The sequence below is a fragment of the Crotalus tigris genome, unplaced genomic scaffold, assembly GCF_016545835.1.
Source record: "Crotalus tigris isolate CLP2741 ecotype Arizona unplaced genomic scaffold, ASM1654583v1 scf7180000018040.1558517, whole genome shotgun sequence".
Lineage (NCBI taxonomy): Eukaryota > Metazoa > Chordata > Lepidosauria > Squamata > Viperidae > Crotalus > Crotalus tigris.
Window position 1 is genome coordinate 776,969 of NW_024096790.1, and position 15,418 is coordinate 792,386.

At 36.1% G+C, this 15,418-nt stretch overlaps 2 protein-coding genes across 6 annotated transcripts in view; both read right to left on the reverse strand.

Moving 5' to 3' along the window:
- CATSPERB (cation channel sperm associated auxiliary subunit beta) overlaps positions 1-1,548 on the reverse strand; it is a 72,847-nt gene extending 71,299 nt beyond the window's left edge. For both annotated transcript variants that reach the window (XM_039346955.1, XM_039346954.1), the window contains exon 1: positions 1,334-1,548. The gene's annotated coding sequence lies outside the window, so the exon portion shown is untranslated. The remainder of the gene's footprint in view (positions 1-1,333) is intronic.
- A 3,421-nt stretch (positions 1,549-4,969) lies between these two features.
- The window catches only part of TC2N (tandem C2 domains, nuclear), a 40,820-nt gene continuing 30,371 nt past the window's right edge, over positions 4,970-15,418 (reverse strand). For all 4 annotated transcript variants that reach the window (XM_039346958.1, XM_039346960.1, XM_039346956.1 and 1 more), the window contains 5 exons: positions 14,939-15,055; positions 14,608-14,799; positions 13,186-13,300; positions 12,278-12,477; positions 4,970-11,339 (listed from right to left, as the gene is read on the reverse strand). In XM_039346958.1, the coding sequence (XP_039202892.1) occupies positions 11,229-11,339; positions 12,278-12,477; positions 13,186-13,300; positions 14,608-14,799; positions 14,939-15,055 (735 nt within the window). In that variant the 3' untranslated portion in view covers positions 4,970-11,228. The remainder of the gene's footprint in view (positions 11,340-12,277; positions 12,478-13,185; positions 13,301-14,607; positions 14,800-14,938; positions 15,056-15,418) is intronic.

Sequence of the window (15,418 nt, forward strand, 5' to 3'; positions counted from 1 at the left end):
GAAAAACAATGGGGACTAATGAAGAGGGATCAATCCATAAAAGAAAAAGATAGACACTGGTAGACCTGTCCACACCAAGTCCAGTCAGCAAGACTTATGTTTTGTGTATGGTAGGGAAGGGTAGGATGCAAGGGAATGACTAGTTACGGCCTTCAATAGCCATACTCTGGAGGGAGTAGCAATCAAACCCGAAAGCTAAACCATTGTAACCTGGACTTTGTAAAGTTTGCTTTAGAAACCATTGGGAGCATCATGGAAAACAAGAAGGTTAGGGTGTCATTTAGAATTGCCCAAAGCATGGCTCAAAGCCACTCTTTCTCGGCCAAAGATTATTGTTATTGTTGTTGTACACCATCTAGAGTCACTTGTTATGAAATGGGTAGTTATATAAATTAGGTAAATAAATGAATGAATAAATAAGGTCTAAAAATTAGATATTCCTGTTAAAGTAGAGGTCCCCAAGCCTTGGTCTGCAGCCTGGAAACGGACTGCGGCCTGTTGGGAACCAAAGCACACAAGCGGCGGGTGAGCACATGAGTGTGCAAAGCTCCATTTGAGAAAACAGCAGGCACACATACAAAACCATCCCCTGCCACTGCCATTGCCACTGGTCCACAGAGCTGGAAAGCTTGGGAACCACTGGGTTATAGCATTGCACCTTGCCTACCACACCCCACTGACTTTCAATTTTTTCCTACTACCAGTCAATATCTGTAAATCTCCCATAAGGAAAAGCATAGTACTGGACTTATAGAACCAGGTTTTGAAAAAAACAAAATCCCACTTGCTACTTACTGCAAAGTAGCAATGACCTAACAAAGCGGACTTTCCCCCAACAACACATTTTGAAGTATTTTTTCAAGGATCCGGTCATTGTTTTGGAAACAGATGAGAGAGGGAGAAGTAGCTGTGGCTGTGTAACAGCATCCTCTAATAGCTCTTTCCTAGGATTGGGTGTGATGATTTGCTCCCTGATGGTATTCTGTACCTAAAATTCTCTCTTTTAGTCCTTTTTTTTTGCTTTTTTCAATCATTTCCCCCAAGGAGCAGTATGTATTTTTGTTCTTAGTGTGCTATCGATGTTGCTTTACTTGCTGTCTAAGCCTTAACCTTAATATGTGAGCTGCCTAGAATTACAGAGGTGAGGGTGTCATATAAATAAGTAATCATCACTTCCTGTGCTAAACACACTGATAAATAAGGAATGAAATATATAAATCTTACCTAACTTCACCACGGATAACTTTACCAATAGGAGAGATTAAATGAGATGCAGCTTTGTTAATAGAAAGATTATCTAAGTAGTTCTTTCCTCTACTTTGTAATTGTATACCTTATGAAAGACAGAAGTGTTTTAGCAACTGGCGGACGATATTAATGATGGGGATTGTCGTCAAGTATATGTGAGAAACATAGGACTAGGGCAAATAGTCACCTTCCTCTGCTTTCTGAGGTCTTCTCCCTTGTGCTTTTGCCTAGTTCTACCTGCCTCCCATGTAGGGCTTTGAAAGAGCCAGTCAACTGATTCTTCATTTGAATCTTCAGAAAGGCAGTTAGAAGAATTCAGATTCTCTTCCAACCAACATGTTACACAAGCAGATCAAACTTCAGGTTGTTGCTGATTTACAACCATTCGCTTAAAGTTACAGCAGCACAAAAGTGACTTATGACTATTTTTCACATTTCTGACGATTGTAGCATCCCTGTGGTCACATGATCAAAATTTGGATGCTTGGCAACTGTCATGTATTTATGGCGGTTGCAGTGTCCCTGGGTCATGTGATCACTTTTTCTGACCTTTTGACCAGCAAAGTCAATTGGCAAGTTAGGGAAGTTAGTGTTACTAACTTAACAACCACAATGATTCATTTAACAACTGTGGCAAGAAAGGTCATAAAATGGGACAAAACTCACTTAACAACTGTCCTGCTTAGCAATAGAAATGTTGGGCTCAATTGTTGTCATACGTTGAGGACTATTATACAGTGATGTTACATCCAGACAGTTGTTTTTCAGAATTATTTTAATTGGAAGCCGAAGATTGCCAGAGACAATCCCATTGCAGAATATAATTCCTAAATATAAATTGGCAGAACTAATTTGGAAAAGCTATATGTTTATAAGGCAGTAAAGTAAATAAACTGTATTTATAGTGCAGGTCAATTGCTGGCAATTTATTTTGGCAACAATATGGAAATAAACCTCATGGAACTCTTAGAGAAAAAGAAGGATATAAATTAAAAGAAATGAAAGGACATAAATAATTATCTAAATCTAACATTTAGGCTTACAAAAGAAGATTATGCAACACTTGACTGCAGAATAGTAGTGTCAACTATATTGAACTAATAGCATGCCCCCATTCAATTTTTGTCCTAACCCCGCCCACTTTGCTTTGGCCTCCCACCACAGACTCAAAGACTGGGTGAGAACTGGAGCCCAGAAAGTCACCTTTCTCTGACTCTTTAGTGATCCTTTGCAAGAGAGTGTTCTCTGTATGCTCTGACATGCATACTCTTCCTGGTTTTGAAGCCCCCTTCCTAATATCTCTGACACCTTCCTGGATGGATCCCTTAAGTACCAGTTGCAGGTATTAAAAATGTTGCCCACACTTAAGATAGTTGATGATATAAGATGCCACAAGGACTTTATTTTCAGAGTTTAATTTACAAAAAAAAAAAAAAGGAAAGGAAAGAAAAATAATTTGTCACCAGGCTTTTGAGTGTAGCTTAACTGCAGTGAACTGGACAAGTAGAAAAACATTTTTTTCAAATGCCTGGAATTAAATCGGTAAATTGGCAGAGAGCCAAGTGACAAAATGCTAGGTGTTCTGGGCCTGATGCGTTTGGTTCCAAGCCAGGAAATTATGTGTGAATCTAGTCTGTATAAAAAAAGCATGCAGATAAAGGTGATGCGAGTAATCCTTGGCCCTGTTCCCTGTTTATAGCAAGTGGGACCATAAGGGAGAGGAGAAATGTGTTATGCAATTGTTTTAACTTGCCCAACTGACTTTGATCCTGGGGGGGGGGGTTGCCCAGTGAAGTTGCTCTAGTTCCAAACAGACAAAAGTTTGTTTGAACTAAAACAATGGAAAATGAGTGTGATTGCTTGTGGTTAAAGTGACTCCACCCAGTTAGTCATGTACTAATTCTTCATTATCGCCTCATTTTGTCATTCAGTGAAGAACGATAAAAGGATCTCACTTAACTAGAGAAATGGACATCAAACCAGCAAATGCAGCTCAGTTGTGAACATTTAAAAAACATTTCCTGAGTTCCTATGTAATCAACTCCAACTAAAAGCCAAGTTTATATTTGTTTATAAGTTCACTTTTCAATTAGCTAGGTCTCCGTCAGCATAGAAATATATACCGTAAATGCCGGCGTATAAGACGACTTCCGCGAGCGCTGAAATCGGCACCAAAGATGGGGGTCGTCTTATACGCCGGAAATACTGGTAGTTTCCGGCGTATAAGACGACGTTCTAGGAATGCGGCCCGGCTATAAAGACGGGGGTCGTCTTATACGCTGGGTCGCCTAATACGCCGGCATATACGGTATTCATTTTTATGCTATGTCCAAAAAACTGGGTTTGGTCTTGTTATTTAAGGGCTATTTTAGCCAGAACACAACTAAAACATCAACATTTCTTCTTAATAATAGCCCCCCTCAGGATTTAGTGAAGTAAATAAATAAAGCTGCAGTCAGTTTTTCTTTGCACAAAATGCTTAATTCACCAGCTTGTTTAATAAATATCTCAATGCTTTATCACTGGGGCAAAGATCCATACAACTGTATATTCTGTGAGCTTGAGCAATTGAAGAAGAGAGCAGAGGTTTTTGTTCCACTTGTGCAGTCTAATTCAGTGTTTTTCAGGCTTGGAAAATTTTAGATGCGTGGACCTCAACTCCCAGAATATAAAAATATTCTGGGAGTTGATCCACCGATCTTAATATTGCCAAGTTTGAAAAAACATATGTCTAATTGGTCTTATGGCAGCCAGAAGCAAACCAGTTAGGAGATTGCAGAATCCACTGGCACTATTTGATGCTTATAAGCTTTGTTCAGGTCTGCCTGTCCCATAAAGCAGGGGTCTCCAACCTTGGCAACTTTAAGATGTGTGGACTTCAACTCCAAGAATGTTGAGGACCCCTGCCATAAAGGGATGCAACTCTATAAAGCTCTCCATAAGAGAACACTGAATTTTCTATTTCACTTTTTTGACCTACCATTAAGGCATCCCTCTGTATATTATCTTAGTAACCATTATATCACTTTGGCTGGGGTATCCAAGGTTTGGATTTGGGTGTGAAGCTGTGAAATTTCAAAGCCTCATCCCAAGTTTGTGAGCTGATTAACTAACTTTCCTCCCTCCATTAGCAGATGGCAAGAAAAATGGCATCAGGTTCATGCCATCAAACCTATATACCTGCTGTTCCTGGAAATTATCCAACACATGAGCTCCCAGAAGATTAGTCACAGCATGGAAGACATGGTCTGGATGCTATTGTGCACCAGACATTTTGAGAAATTGTTATCAGTTATCAAATGGTATAAGCTGCCCAGAATCTCTTTCATCTGAGATGGATGGATAAATCAGCATGATTGCTCCAATAGAAGAGAGTATATGTAACTCAGGTTGAAACTGTTAGGTTTTTGTTGATCTCTGAGCTTGGCTGTTTGCTTAAAGATGTTTCATTTCTAGCCTAGGTGACATCATCGGTACTTGCAGAGACCACCAAAACCCAACCATACAATTGTGCCCAAGATTTTTCCATCAGCTCAATTACTTTGTCAATTCTTTTTAGACATTTCTTTCACTTCTTCATTCTTGCCATGGCTATATTTTGGACAAATACACATATCTTTCCTGCTGCAATCGAGGACCATGTTTATACTTCTGCATATAAATTATGAATATATAAATCCAAATCAAAGTTGCAAATATTCCTCCACAAATTACACTTCAATACATTTATGTATTTATTGAATTTGCATGCATCCTATTGCATCAATTGGATTCATGGTAGTTTACAGAACAAATAAAATCCCCACAGTACAACATGAAAGTAAAATAATAAAAGATCTATAATAAAAATATAAAAAATAACTAACACTGAAATATCTATCACAATTTCAATCAGTAAACATTACGTAAGTATTCTCATGCAATATTTACATTAACAATACAATACAAATTATATTGACAGAGAACTATACAATAGAAATCCACAGAGAATAATCTCACTATTATATACAAGATAATATTCCACTAAGGCCCTTCATAAAAATTTGATTTCCATTGCCTTCTGAAATTTCACCACCATAGAAACTAACACAATATCCAAATGGAGTTGTTCTATAATATCAGTGCCTTAAAAACATTGGTTCCTAGCTTCACTCTTCATTTCATGAAAATGTAGAACTTCCAAATTCTTTTCCCATTACGACCATGTCAAATAGATAAAGTCTAGTCAAAGAAGATGCTCCTCAAGATGCCTCAATGCCAAACCATAGATGGCTTTATAAGTTAAAACCAGGAAACCTATCAGCAACTAGGGCAAGCCTTGAGCACAGAATATCCTCATGGCAGTCAGCATCTGTCAACAGTTGTATTTTGTACCAATTATAGGTATAAAATACAGAAGTTTTCAAAGGCAGCCCTATAAAGAGGATGTGATTAACACATGTGATGAGGTCTTGAGTTACTGTTGCAAAGCTGTTGTGCTGTAGGTAAAGTTACTACCAAAACAGCCATGGCCTCACCTACTTGATAGCTTGAGACATTGCTGCTACCACCCAAAGGGTATTTACCGTATTTGTGTGAATGGTCGCTTGACCTGCATAGCAAATACTTGGTGGAATGGGACTGTGCATATTACCCTATTCAAAATATGTTTTCCTGCATATTTTGTAGTTTAGATCTGGAACAACCACAACTCCATCATTAGTGAGGGAGCATGACAATATTTCCTTCCTTCCTTCCTTCCTTCCTTCCTTCCTTCCTTCCTTCCTTCCTTCCTTCCTTCCTATTAGAAGTACTGCCCCATGGGTGACCAAGTGTGAGTTATTTGCATGTGCAGTTTGGGTTGAAAGGCAAATGCATTGTTGTTGCCTGGTAGCAGCCTTGCATCAGCTTTTGGAATTCATATCTGGCCTGACATTGGAATCTTCCAAACTTCTAGTGTTGACAATTTCAATCTCCATATCTTGAAACTACATTTTGGTTGGGCTTAAGATCACTTGAGACAGCTCTATTTGTGCTTATTGTTTCTGCACTCAACCTTCAGGATTAAAACTGACGGATTATTGTGATCCACCCCAAGCACCTGAGAGATGTTGGGTTTTTGAGGAATTCCTCAGAGATCAAATAGGCAAATTTATCACATCTCTAGTTATACTTCTCTGGAGAGCATTGGGTGAAATTGCCCCCTCAAGTGGCCTATCCTAATTTGCAGATCTCATTGGAAAATCAAGGAGCTCCAGGAAATAAAACAGTTGAAGAAACATCAAAGCAGAGGGTAACATAAAAGAGTGAACGTGATCAAAGAAATGAATATACTGTATCTTTAATATTATTACGTCTATACAGTACTTTTATTGAACCTGCATGTTTCTGTAAAGCACCCTTAAGTTTATTCTTATTTGGAAGGTAAAAATAAAAAAGGTGATCTTCTTACTGACTGCTACCACATACTGTATTTATGAGACTCTTTGCAGATAAAATTGTTCATATTTGCTCATAGCTAAATTGGCATCTGAAGAGATGATTCAGGTGATATCTTGCAAAACTAACTGGGAAGTTCACATATAGACACAAGCTTCACATATAGACAGAAGTCTTCATAATAACATAGTGATGAGTGACCAATCAGCAAATGACGTTAAATGTAAAAACTTCTGAAATAATTCTCAGCTTCTTAATTTTCAGAATGGTCCTAATTTTAGCAACACTAAGTACTCTATTAATCAACTTTTTTATTTTAAAGCATTTTTATAATTTTAAAAACTAAATTAAAAACAAGTAATATGGGAAGGCCAATATAAAAAGAAGAGTTGAGAAAGAGGTTCAAAATGTATTAGTTCTCTTGGTCCAGCATACTGCAGAAGGAAGACCATTTCTAAGGCCAGGTATTGTTTTGAAGCCATAGGTAGCAGCCAACAAAACTAGGGTATAGAAAGCAAGTTATTCTCAAAAAATTGCAGGTGTTACAGAATTGCTGTAATTATTCATACAAGAAGGTATACTCTGCTAGTTTTCTAATAATTAACTAAAAATATGCCCAGGTTATGGAGTTAATTGTCAATAAAAACAGCATGTGGGTTAATAATAAGACTTGAAGTGTACTGTACAGCTGTGCCAGGATCCGGGATTATTCATGAGGTAGATTAACAGTGACATCACTGTTAGCATTTGGCATAACCCAGCCTGTTAGTCAATTCATTTCACACCCTTCTTAAACAAAATCTTGGCATGAGGCCCAGCATGTTGCATAATGTGAAATTCTAGGTACTCAGGTTCAAACCATCATCAGGAAGCTCTGAGAAAGATTTTTCCCCTCTTTGCTTGTGTTTTGTTCAATAAAATAATCTCTCTGTGTGTGTGTTTGTATGTGCACTAATATGAAACATTTGAAAAAGCAAGCTAAATATTTTTGGCTAGAGATTTTTGCTAAACAGATCAGACCACAGGTAGAAGGCAAAGGCAGGCTAGAATCTATTTATACAAATGCTTCAGTCATTATATTTATTTCATTTGTTCATTAAACAAATTTATATGGCTGCCCAACTCACACAGGGTGACTCCAGGGGGCATCAACACACACACACACACAGAGAGAGAGAGAGAGAGAGAGAGAGAGAGAGAGAGAGAGAGAGAGAGAGAGAGAGAGAGAAAGAAAGAGAATATATTCATAAAAATATGTATTAACATATACATATACAATAAAACATCTGGTCATTTGTGTATTACAGTACTATAAATTCAATAGAACTTCTATATATTCCAATGTTTGAATGTGAGCTCCCTAAGAATGTTATTATTGCATGAAGCCCTCATAAGATCTGCATTTATCCTACTAGACAACATGTACAATGTTTATAAAAAAGAATAAAGAGAGGAAATAAAATACTGTACCAAGACTGTTAAGCAGCTTTGCTCATAATTTCATTGTTCTAATTTCAGTGATTATTTTGCTTAAAAAAGTTATTTTTTCTATCAATTACTTTGCAATACAGTAGATAAATGATTTTTACAATGACACACTAACATCACCTTTGCCATGAACTGATGCACATGAAGTATGCTGTAAATAAAAATTGTAACCAAAGAACTGTCGAATATTTAAATTTTGATTTAAATTTCTAATGCAACTTCTAAACAATCAGTTTTTTTTCCAACTATACAGTGACTATATTGAATGCATTGTAAGCCACAATTTTCTTTTTGCTTTTTATTTGCGAAGATTGAGGACCAATGCTCTTCCAAAAGACTAGCTACTATATCTACCACTATTTCATTTGCTCCTCCAGATTTAAATCCAACTATGTTAGCATTGAATTCATGCAAGTAGTCCTCAATGTACGACAATAATTGAGCCCAGAATTACAGTCTCGTCAGCTTAATGGCTACAACAAAAAAGGTTGTAAAGCCATTGTGGTTAAGCGGGTCACCACATTATCATGCCTGATTTTACTACTTTTTGCTGCAATCATTAAGTCAACCTGTTTATCCAATAGATTTTTGACTAGAAACCAGAAATAAACACTCGAAACCATCCCAAAATGGCAAAAATTGCAATCACATGACCTTTGGACACTGCAAATGGCTGTAAATGCAAGCCGGTTGCCAAGTATCCAAAATGAGATCACATGATCATGTAGGGGTGAAATTGGATCGTAAGTATCCTTTGGGGGGGGCTGCTGTAACTTCAAATGGTTGCTCAGTGACTGGTTAAGCAAGGACTTAGTTTTGCTATCTAATTATAATATTTGAGGATACAAAGAGACATTTTTTTTCTGAATTATTCAAGATTTCATTGTTTCGGGGGTAAGTGTGGTTCTATGTCTTCTCCAGTTTTATGTTCCCATTATTCTTTTCATTTGCTTTTCTTAGTGTGGCTTTTAGTTTGATCATTTTTTTTCACTTAATTCAATTTCCTCTCTCCTGAATGTTGGTTTTCATGCTGTCATTCTGCCAGCTTTTCTACACAAGCCTTTTTTGTCCTCCTTCCTCATAAAAATCTGGATTCTTCCAGCTAATCACGGTATAAGTATACCTTCTGATTCATAGTTCATTATGCACTGAGGGCATTCTCTGTTTCATGCATGAATACCAGCCAAGTCTGACTGAAACAGAATTCAGATCTGAGCCTTGTCATTTTTGAAACCAGTACACTTTAAAATAGTATAACACTCTGCAGACAGCAGAGAATAGTTTAACGATCTACAAAAATATTCATTTGCTGGAATTCTACTACGAAAGTTACAATTATGTATGGTTTTACTTTTGATCATTGCATGTAAGCATCCTATGTGCTTTAGATGTTATGAGAAATAGGAATGGTATTGTGAGGGCTGATGTGATGGACTATAGTGAGGTGGCAGTCTCCCAGGAAGGAGGGAGCATATTCCAGAAAGAGAAGGAAGACAAGAGGCAGCGCACCCCAGAGCTGGAGAGGAGGCAGAGGAAGAAAGTAAGGATAACCATTCCTTAGAATATCTCAGGGTGCCTTCATAAGGCTGGGACTAATAAAGGTTTAGTCTGGCAAGAATCTGCCTGCTATGTGAAAGCAAATAAAGAACTGGCATCACTTATGGTTCAATTGTTCCATGTCCTTCTTGGGCTTTGTCTGACAAATAGGCCTGAGATTACATCAGCATGAGGATTCACATGTTAAATGTGCCCTTCCAGGTTCATATGGCAACAGCTTTGAGGCAAACCAAATCCTATTTATTGAAAGCTCAGCGTGAACTGTTAATCTAATGAAAGAGGCAACGAAGACATTCAAGTTAAATCATGCTGCATTTCAAATCCCCACGAAAGTTTTTCAGATGTTAATGATCCATTTTTCCCAATGGCTTCTCTGCTGCACAGTGCCTACCAGTATTTCTACTACCAAGCTTTTTGCCAAACATCTCAGTAGTCAAGACATTGTATTGTCTTGATTACAACGTCTTGTGCCTTAAAAATGTTTTATCTCTAGAAAGTACTCAGAGCACCTGCTTGATTACAGCCAAAGATCTCTATATAAATCTATATAAGTGGTGCCAGTTTAGTTATCCATGGACTAGTTAGGCATACAAGCTCTATTAGCCTTTATCACTTTATATGTTATTTTAAAATACTGAAGGTTGGGAAGGTGCTTATTTCTCAAAATAATTGGTTAGACTGATGATTGCATATTTTGTTTTGTTTCTTTCATTTTATAAGGATTGGTGACTTCAGTTTTCTTAAAACACGGAATAGTTCTAAGGATGAGATCAAATTCTATTGAATTTCACCATTAGAGTACTTCTTGTTAATCTATCTCTCTGTTCAAAACAGTAAAGCAAATTTTATGCTGCAGAACTATGAAACTGAATTAATTAACAAAAAAATTGTTACTTCCCTGCCTATCTCTCAAATTTACAATCCAACATAACAACTATTCTTAAAAATTGACCTTAAAATGATTATTTCAAGAATTAAATGGTAAAGTATTAGTTCTACTTTCCTGCCTGCTTTATCTCACTTGTTCAACATATTGGTAGAAATAATAAAGTGTCCACAGAATACTTTTAGAAGCAAAACAATAGCTGGAACATGGTGGTCAACTAACTAACATGGAACACAATCTTCTTGAAGGATAGCTCTTCCGTGGTATTTTTTTTACTAAAATCTATACAAAGTTTTTAAATTAATTTTTACTTTAGAATATAAATATTTGAATGTTTCATATGTACGCTTCATAGTTTTTTTAAAACAGTCAATTAATAATCAAGCCATTATTTTTCAACGTGGCTTTTGAATTTCATGTACTTTGCTAGGATTTCCAACATCCTTCCCTTTTCAACTCTATTGCTTCCTCTGTGATTCTCTTGTGCAGAGATGATATTGTATGTGTCTATATAGATATTTCTTTTCTGTTTTTTGTTTTTTTGTTATCTGATGGCTGGTCATTTTAAATAAGTGCAAAAGTCTCTGGAGTCAAATCCAAATCAGTACCAAAAGGGCTGTTCAAAGCAGTATCACACTGGAATAATGTTATGCCATTTAACCACAACCTTCTCTGGATTAGCAATTGTGTCCCTCCATTGATCAGCAGCTTCTGCACTGTTACTGTCACTGCTTAACCAAACCTGCATGATAAGAAAAACAAAGAATCATTGTAAAGAATCCAAAAACTGTTTTTGACATTTATCTTGATCAGTGTATAAAAACGATGTTTATACAATGCAGAACATGAATCAAGAACAGAGAGGACGCTAAGATGAGATACAAATATGCATTTTATTAAAAATGGATTCTAATAAGATTATGGTATCTTTTATCTTGATTTTAGGATTTTGAAAGACCAATTTTTACATCCCATGATCTGGGATTTCTGCTTTAATACCTTCTGAGCATTTGATCTTTGCCTTCTAATAATACTTTACCTGTCTTTTATAAAATTATACTCTCTTACATAGTGATTCTTCTAGCCTATTAAGATTGTTTTGAATTTTATTTCTGTTTTCTAGGCTGTAAGATATCCTATTTCATGTTGAGTCATCTGCGTAATCTACAAATAACATCTTCAAGATTTAGCTTTATTGAATTCAATTTATGATATCTATAGTTTTATGATGGATGGATGGATGGATGGATGGATGGATGTGGCTTCTGAGCTATTCACAAATTTATACTTCCTAACAATTTATAGAATGGAATCGAATGGATATTTGTATCTTCTGACAAATCTGAATTGTAAATTTGAGATCGCTGATATAAAGTTGCATAAGAGGAAATTATTTATGGTACAAAATTGTTTATTCATAATGAGATAAAATTTTAAAGGATCTAGCCATGAAATTAAACCCATATTTAAAGAAATTGCTGAATGTCACCTGGCTAGACAATATTCAGCAAAATCTAGAGGGCTGCAGGCTTCCTATTCCTGTTTTATTTCAACCAGGATTATATTAATGGTAACATGTTTTTTTTTTAAAAAAGCAAAGTCTATGGTCCACATAAATTTTAAGTTTTAGAATTCAGAAACTTGCATTGGGTGTCATAGGTGGGAAAAAAAAAAACCAACCTGTCCCAGGAAATGTTTTCTTCTCACTGAGCTCCTACTATAGAGTTTGATGAGAAAGTTTATTCCATGTTCATTCTGGCTCACAGGGAACATCAGGGTTTCTCCCCATTTTACTTGACTGTTAGTAGATTTCAGCAGACGAGTTTTTTTCTTATCAACCAAGCCTTCAGTGCTGAGCATCTCAATCTTTACAAAAAAATCTATGGTAGAAGCAATGACTTTTTTTTACCGTTTTCATTGTGTGAAGTTTGAAATCCCAAAGAATATATTACTGTTAATTATAACTGATGCAAAGTCTTTGAATACGATATACAAATGGGGAGAGAGGGAGCCACTGGGTGGATGCAATTTAATGGATAGAAACATAGTGCTCACTCCTTAGAAACAAGTCTCTGCTCACTGGAAAGCAGCTTTGATTCCCAGTATTAGGCTGTTATAAAGACCAGTGGAATTCACCTTTCTACTTAAAGTGCAGATTTTTGCTTTTTGAACCACTAATGCCTACTTCCTGAAGTGGGTCCATTTCCTAGTGAAAACTTTCTGGATGATGCAATTTTGCCTGTTAAATTTGTCCATACCAGTCAACAAGTGTAACAGATAGCCTGCTGCTATCTCAACTGCAACATCCCCACAATAGTATAACTCTACTCTAACCTCTAAACATATTTGACTATCAAATAATAAGCTTTAAGAAAGCAGTTTTTAAAATAAGCAAGATCAACCGGGAGGATTCAGAGGAAATCTTTTTAGTTTTACTTTATGCATCTGAGAAGCCTAGATCAAGTCATGACATATATGTGACTTTATATAAAAGTCATTCTACAATCAGAAAAGAACAGTAGCAGCCACATATGTATTTAAACATGCTCTCCTTTATGGAGTTTGAGCAATAAAACTATAGTATTTACTTGAAGACAATGGTGTGGATGAACTTGGAAGGTTCTGAGCTTCTAGAATTTGCAACTGGATCCGGCTGTTTACTGCTTGAAAACAGGTGCCTATTTTCAATTCTGCAGAACACACCTACACAGAGAGTCAAAGAGCAAAGGAATGTTCCATCTTCATCTTAGCCAACTTTCACAAATCAAATATTTTGTTACACAGGTGTGAAGTGAAAAGATCAGACTTTTCATTTTGACAAAGAAACATCAGCCCTATCTTTTTGTTTAATGGCCTGATAATGCTACTTTTGTATGCTATAAAATTATAATTTCTAATCCTTCCAAATTTGCCAGAATCAAGACTGGGATCCAAAAAGCTACTATATATATTTTGGGGAAAGTTCTTTCAGGATTTCTGTGGAATCTCTTCATTTTTTAAAATGGCAGGATCTCTTTTTTTCCAGATTATAAATTGTTTTTTAAAAACTGCCTTCCATTTCTAAAGACGTTTTCATGAGGTTGGGATGACCTTTGGTTTATGGAATTCATTTCCTGGTTCTTTAGAGCCGGTTCTGGCAGATGTTAATAAGTGAAACTACAATACTACTTCCTTGTGTGAAATTCTATAGTGATGAATTTTTATAATTAAAATACTTTCATTACTAATGTAACTCCATGTCAGAGGAATGCCAATCTGTCCTAAATATGGAGAGTAAAGAAAATGACCTTGATAGATATTTTCAAAAACTCCTGCCACGCAAAAAGGGCTTACAAATTCTAGGAAGCAAGATAATATTCAGAAGCAGGCAAAAACCTCCCTGATTCATGGAGTAAATGAAGGAGAGTAAAATACAGAACACTCTGCCTTGCAAGGTCTCTTATTGTAGCTTATCTCAAGAAATTATAGTTCTGATTTTCTTGTGGAGATATTAGCCATTCAAGTTAGGCCAGACCAGAAAATAATTGACAGACTTATTAAGGCTGTCCTTTTCAAAACAGATCAAATCCTGTTAAGTGATCCAGCCTCAGAATAAAAACTACTATTATATTAGAGATATATAGCTATTGTGAATTTATAGCTGGAGTGGAGGGGAATTTATAACAGGTGAAGGGAAAGAAGAAGTTGCAACATACAAAAAATTACAGGCTTTGCATCCTATTTATAATTTTTCAGACATTACCTTGGTAGATAAAAAAGAACAGGTTGCAATTTGGCAATGGGAGAAGTGCATGTGGAAGTTTTAGCTGATAGGGCTACAAGTGAGGGGACTCTTTTCTCACTACATCCCCTCCCCACCCAGCGTTGCAGGCTCCTGACAGAAGTGGGGAAGAATCAATGAATATTAACAAAAAGGAAATGACAAAAAAAAAAAAAACAATTATACATTTCTGTTCCTGCATAAAACCCCATGTATCTCCTTCAAGAATCCTTAGGATACTTTAACTTACTAAAGCTTTGGAAGGAGGCGTTATCATCAGCCAATAATCCACTTCCTGTGAACTGAGGTCTCGCAGTGGCAAAATACATTCTCCTATAGTTTTTCTTCTGGGAATCAGAGATTGTACTTTGAACACAAGTCTTGCAGTTTGGAGGAGTTGCAGTTTAATAGCAAACACAAAGGTTTCCATGAATTCAATGTCCTAGATGCAAGTGAAAGTCAAATATGAGATTTGAAAAAAAAACCCTCCTTTTTCATAATCACTCTCGTGTCTCTGGTTTTATCAATTCACATATTCACATATGGAACAATTTTGAATTTTTTTTTAAAGTGCCACTTACATTGGAAGCTTCTTTTGCTAAACATCTGAATTGCACTGGTTTGTGTAGGGTGAGGATTCCTTTGATGGAAATTTGAGGATGTTCTTCACAAGTAGATGACCAGTTCAAATCTTTGCACTACAAAATTGAAAATTAAACAATTACATGCCTAATTTCCTTATGTCAGTTTGCTTTATTTATGATTAACATTATTCATCTTCTCGCTATAAAATATGCTTTTTCAACTTTATAAAATCTCAAGGCAACTGAAGAATCAACCCTTGCCGATTCAAATTAATTGCATTAGATATTTATTGCTGAAAAAGTGATTTAATACTGGCTATCTAAGATATAAGTTACACTAATGTCTCCTTATATCTTCATAAATACCGAATAGTTAATAAATATTAACACGATAAAAACTGTAATGAAAATGAAGTAGATTAAAGTACAAATTATTCTTTTTCCAAATAATGTTATGTCTGAAGATGCACTGGTTTA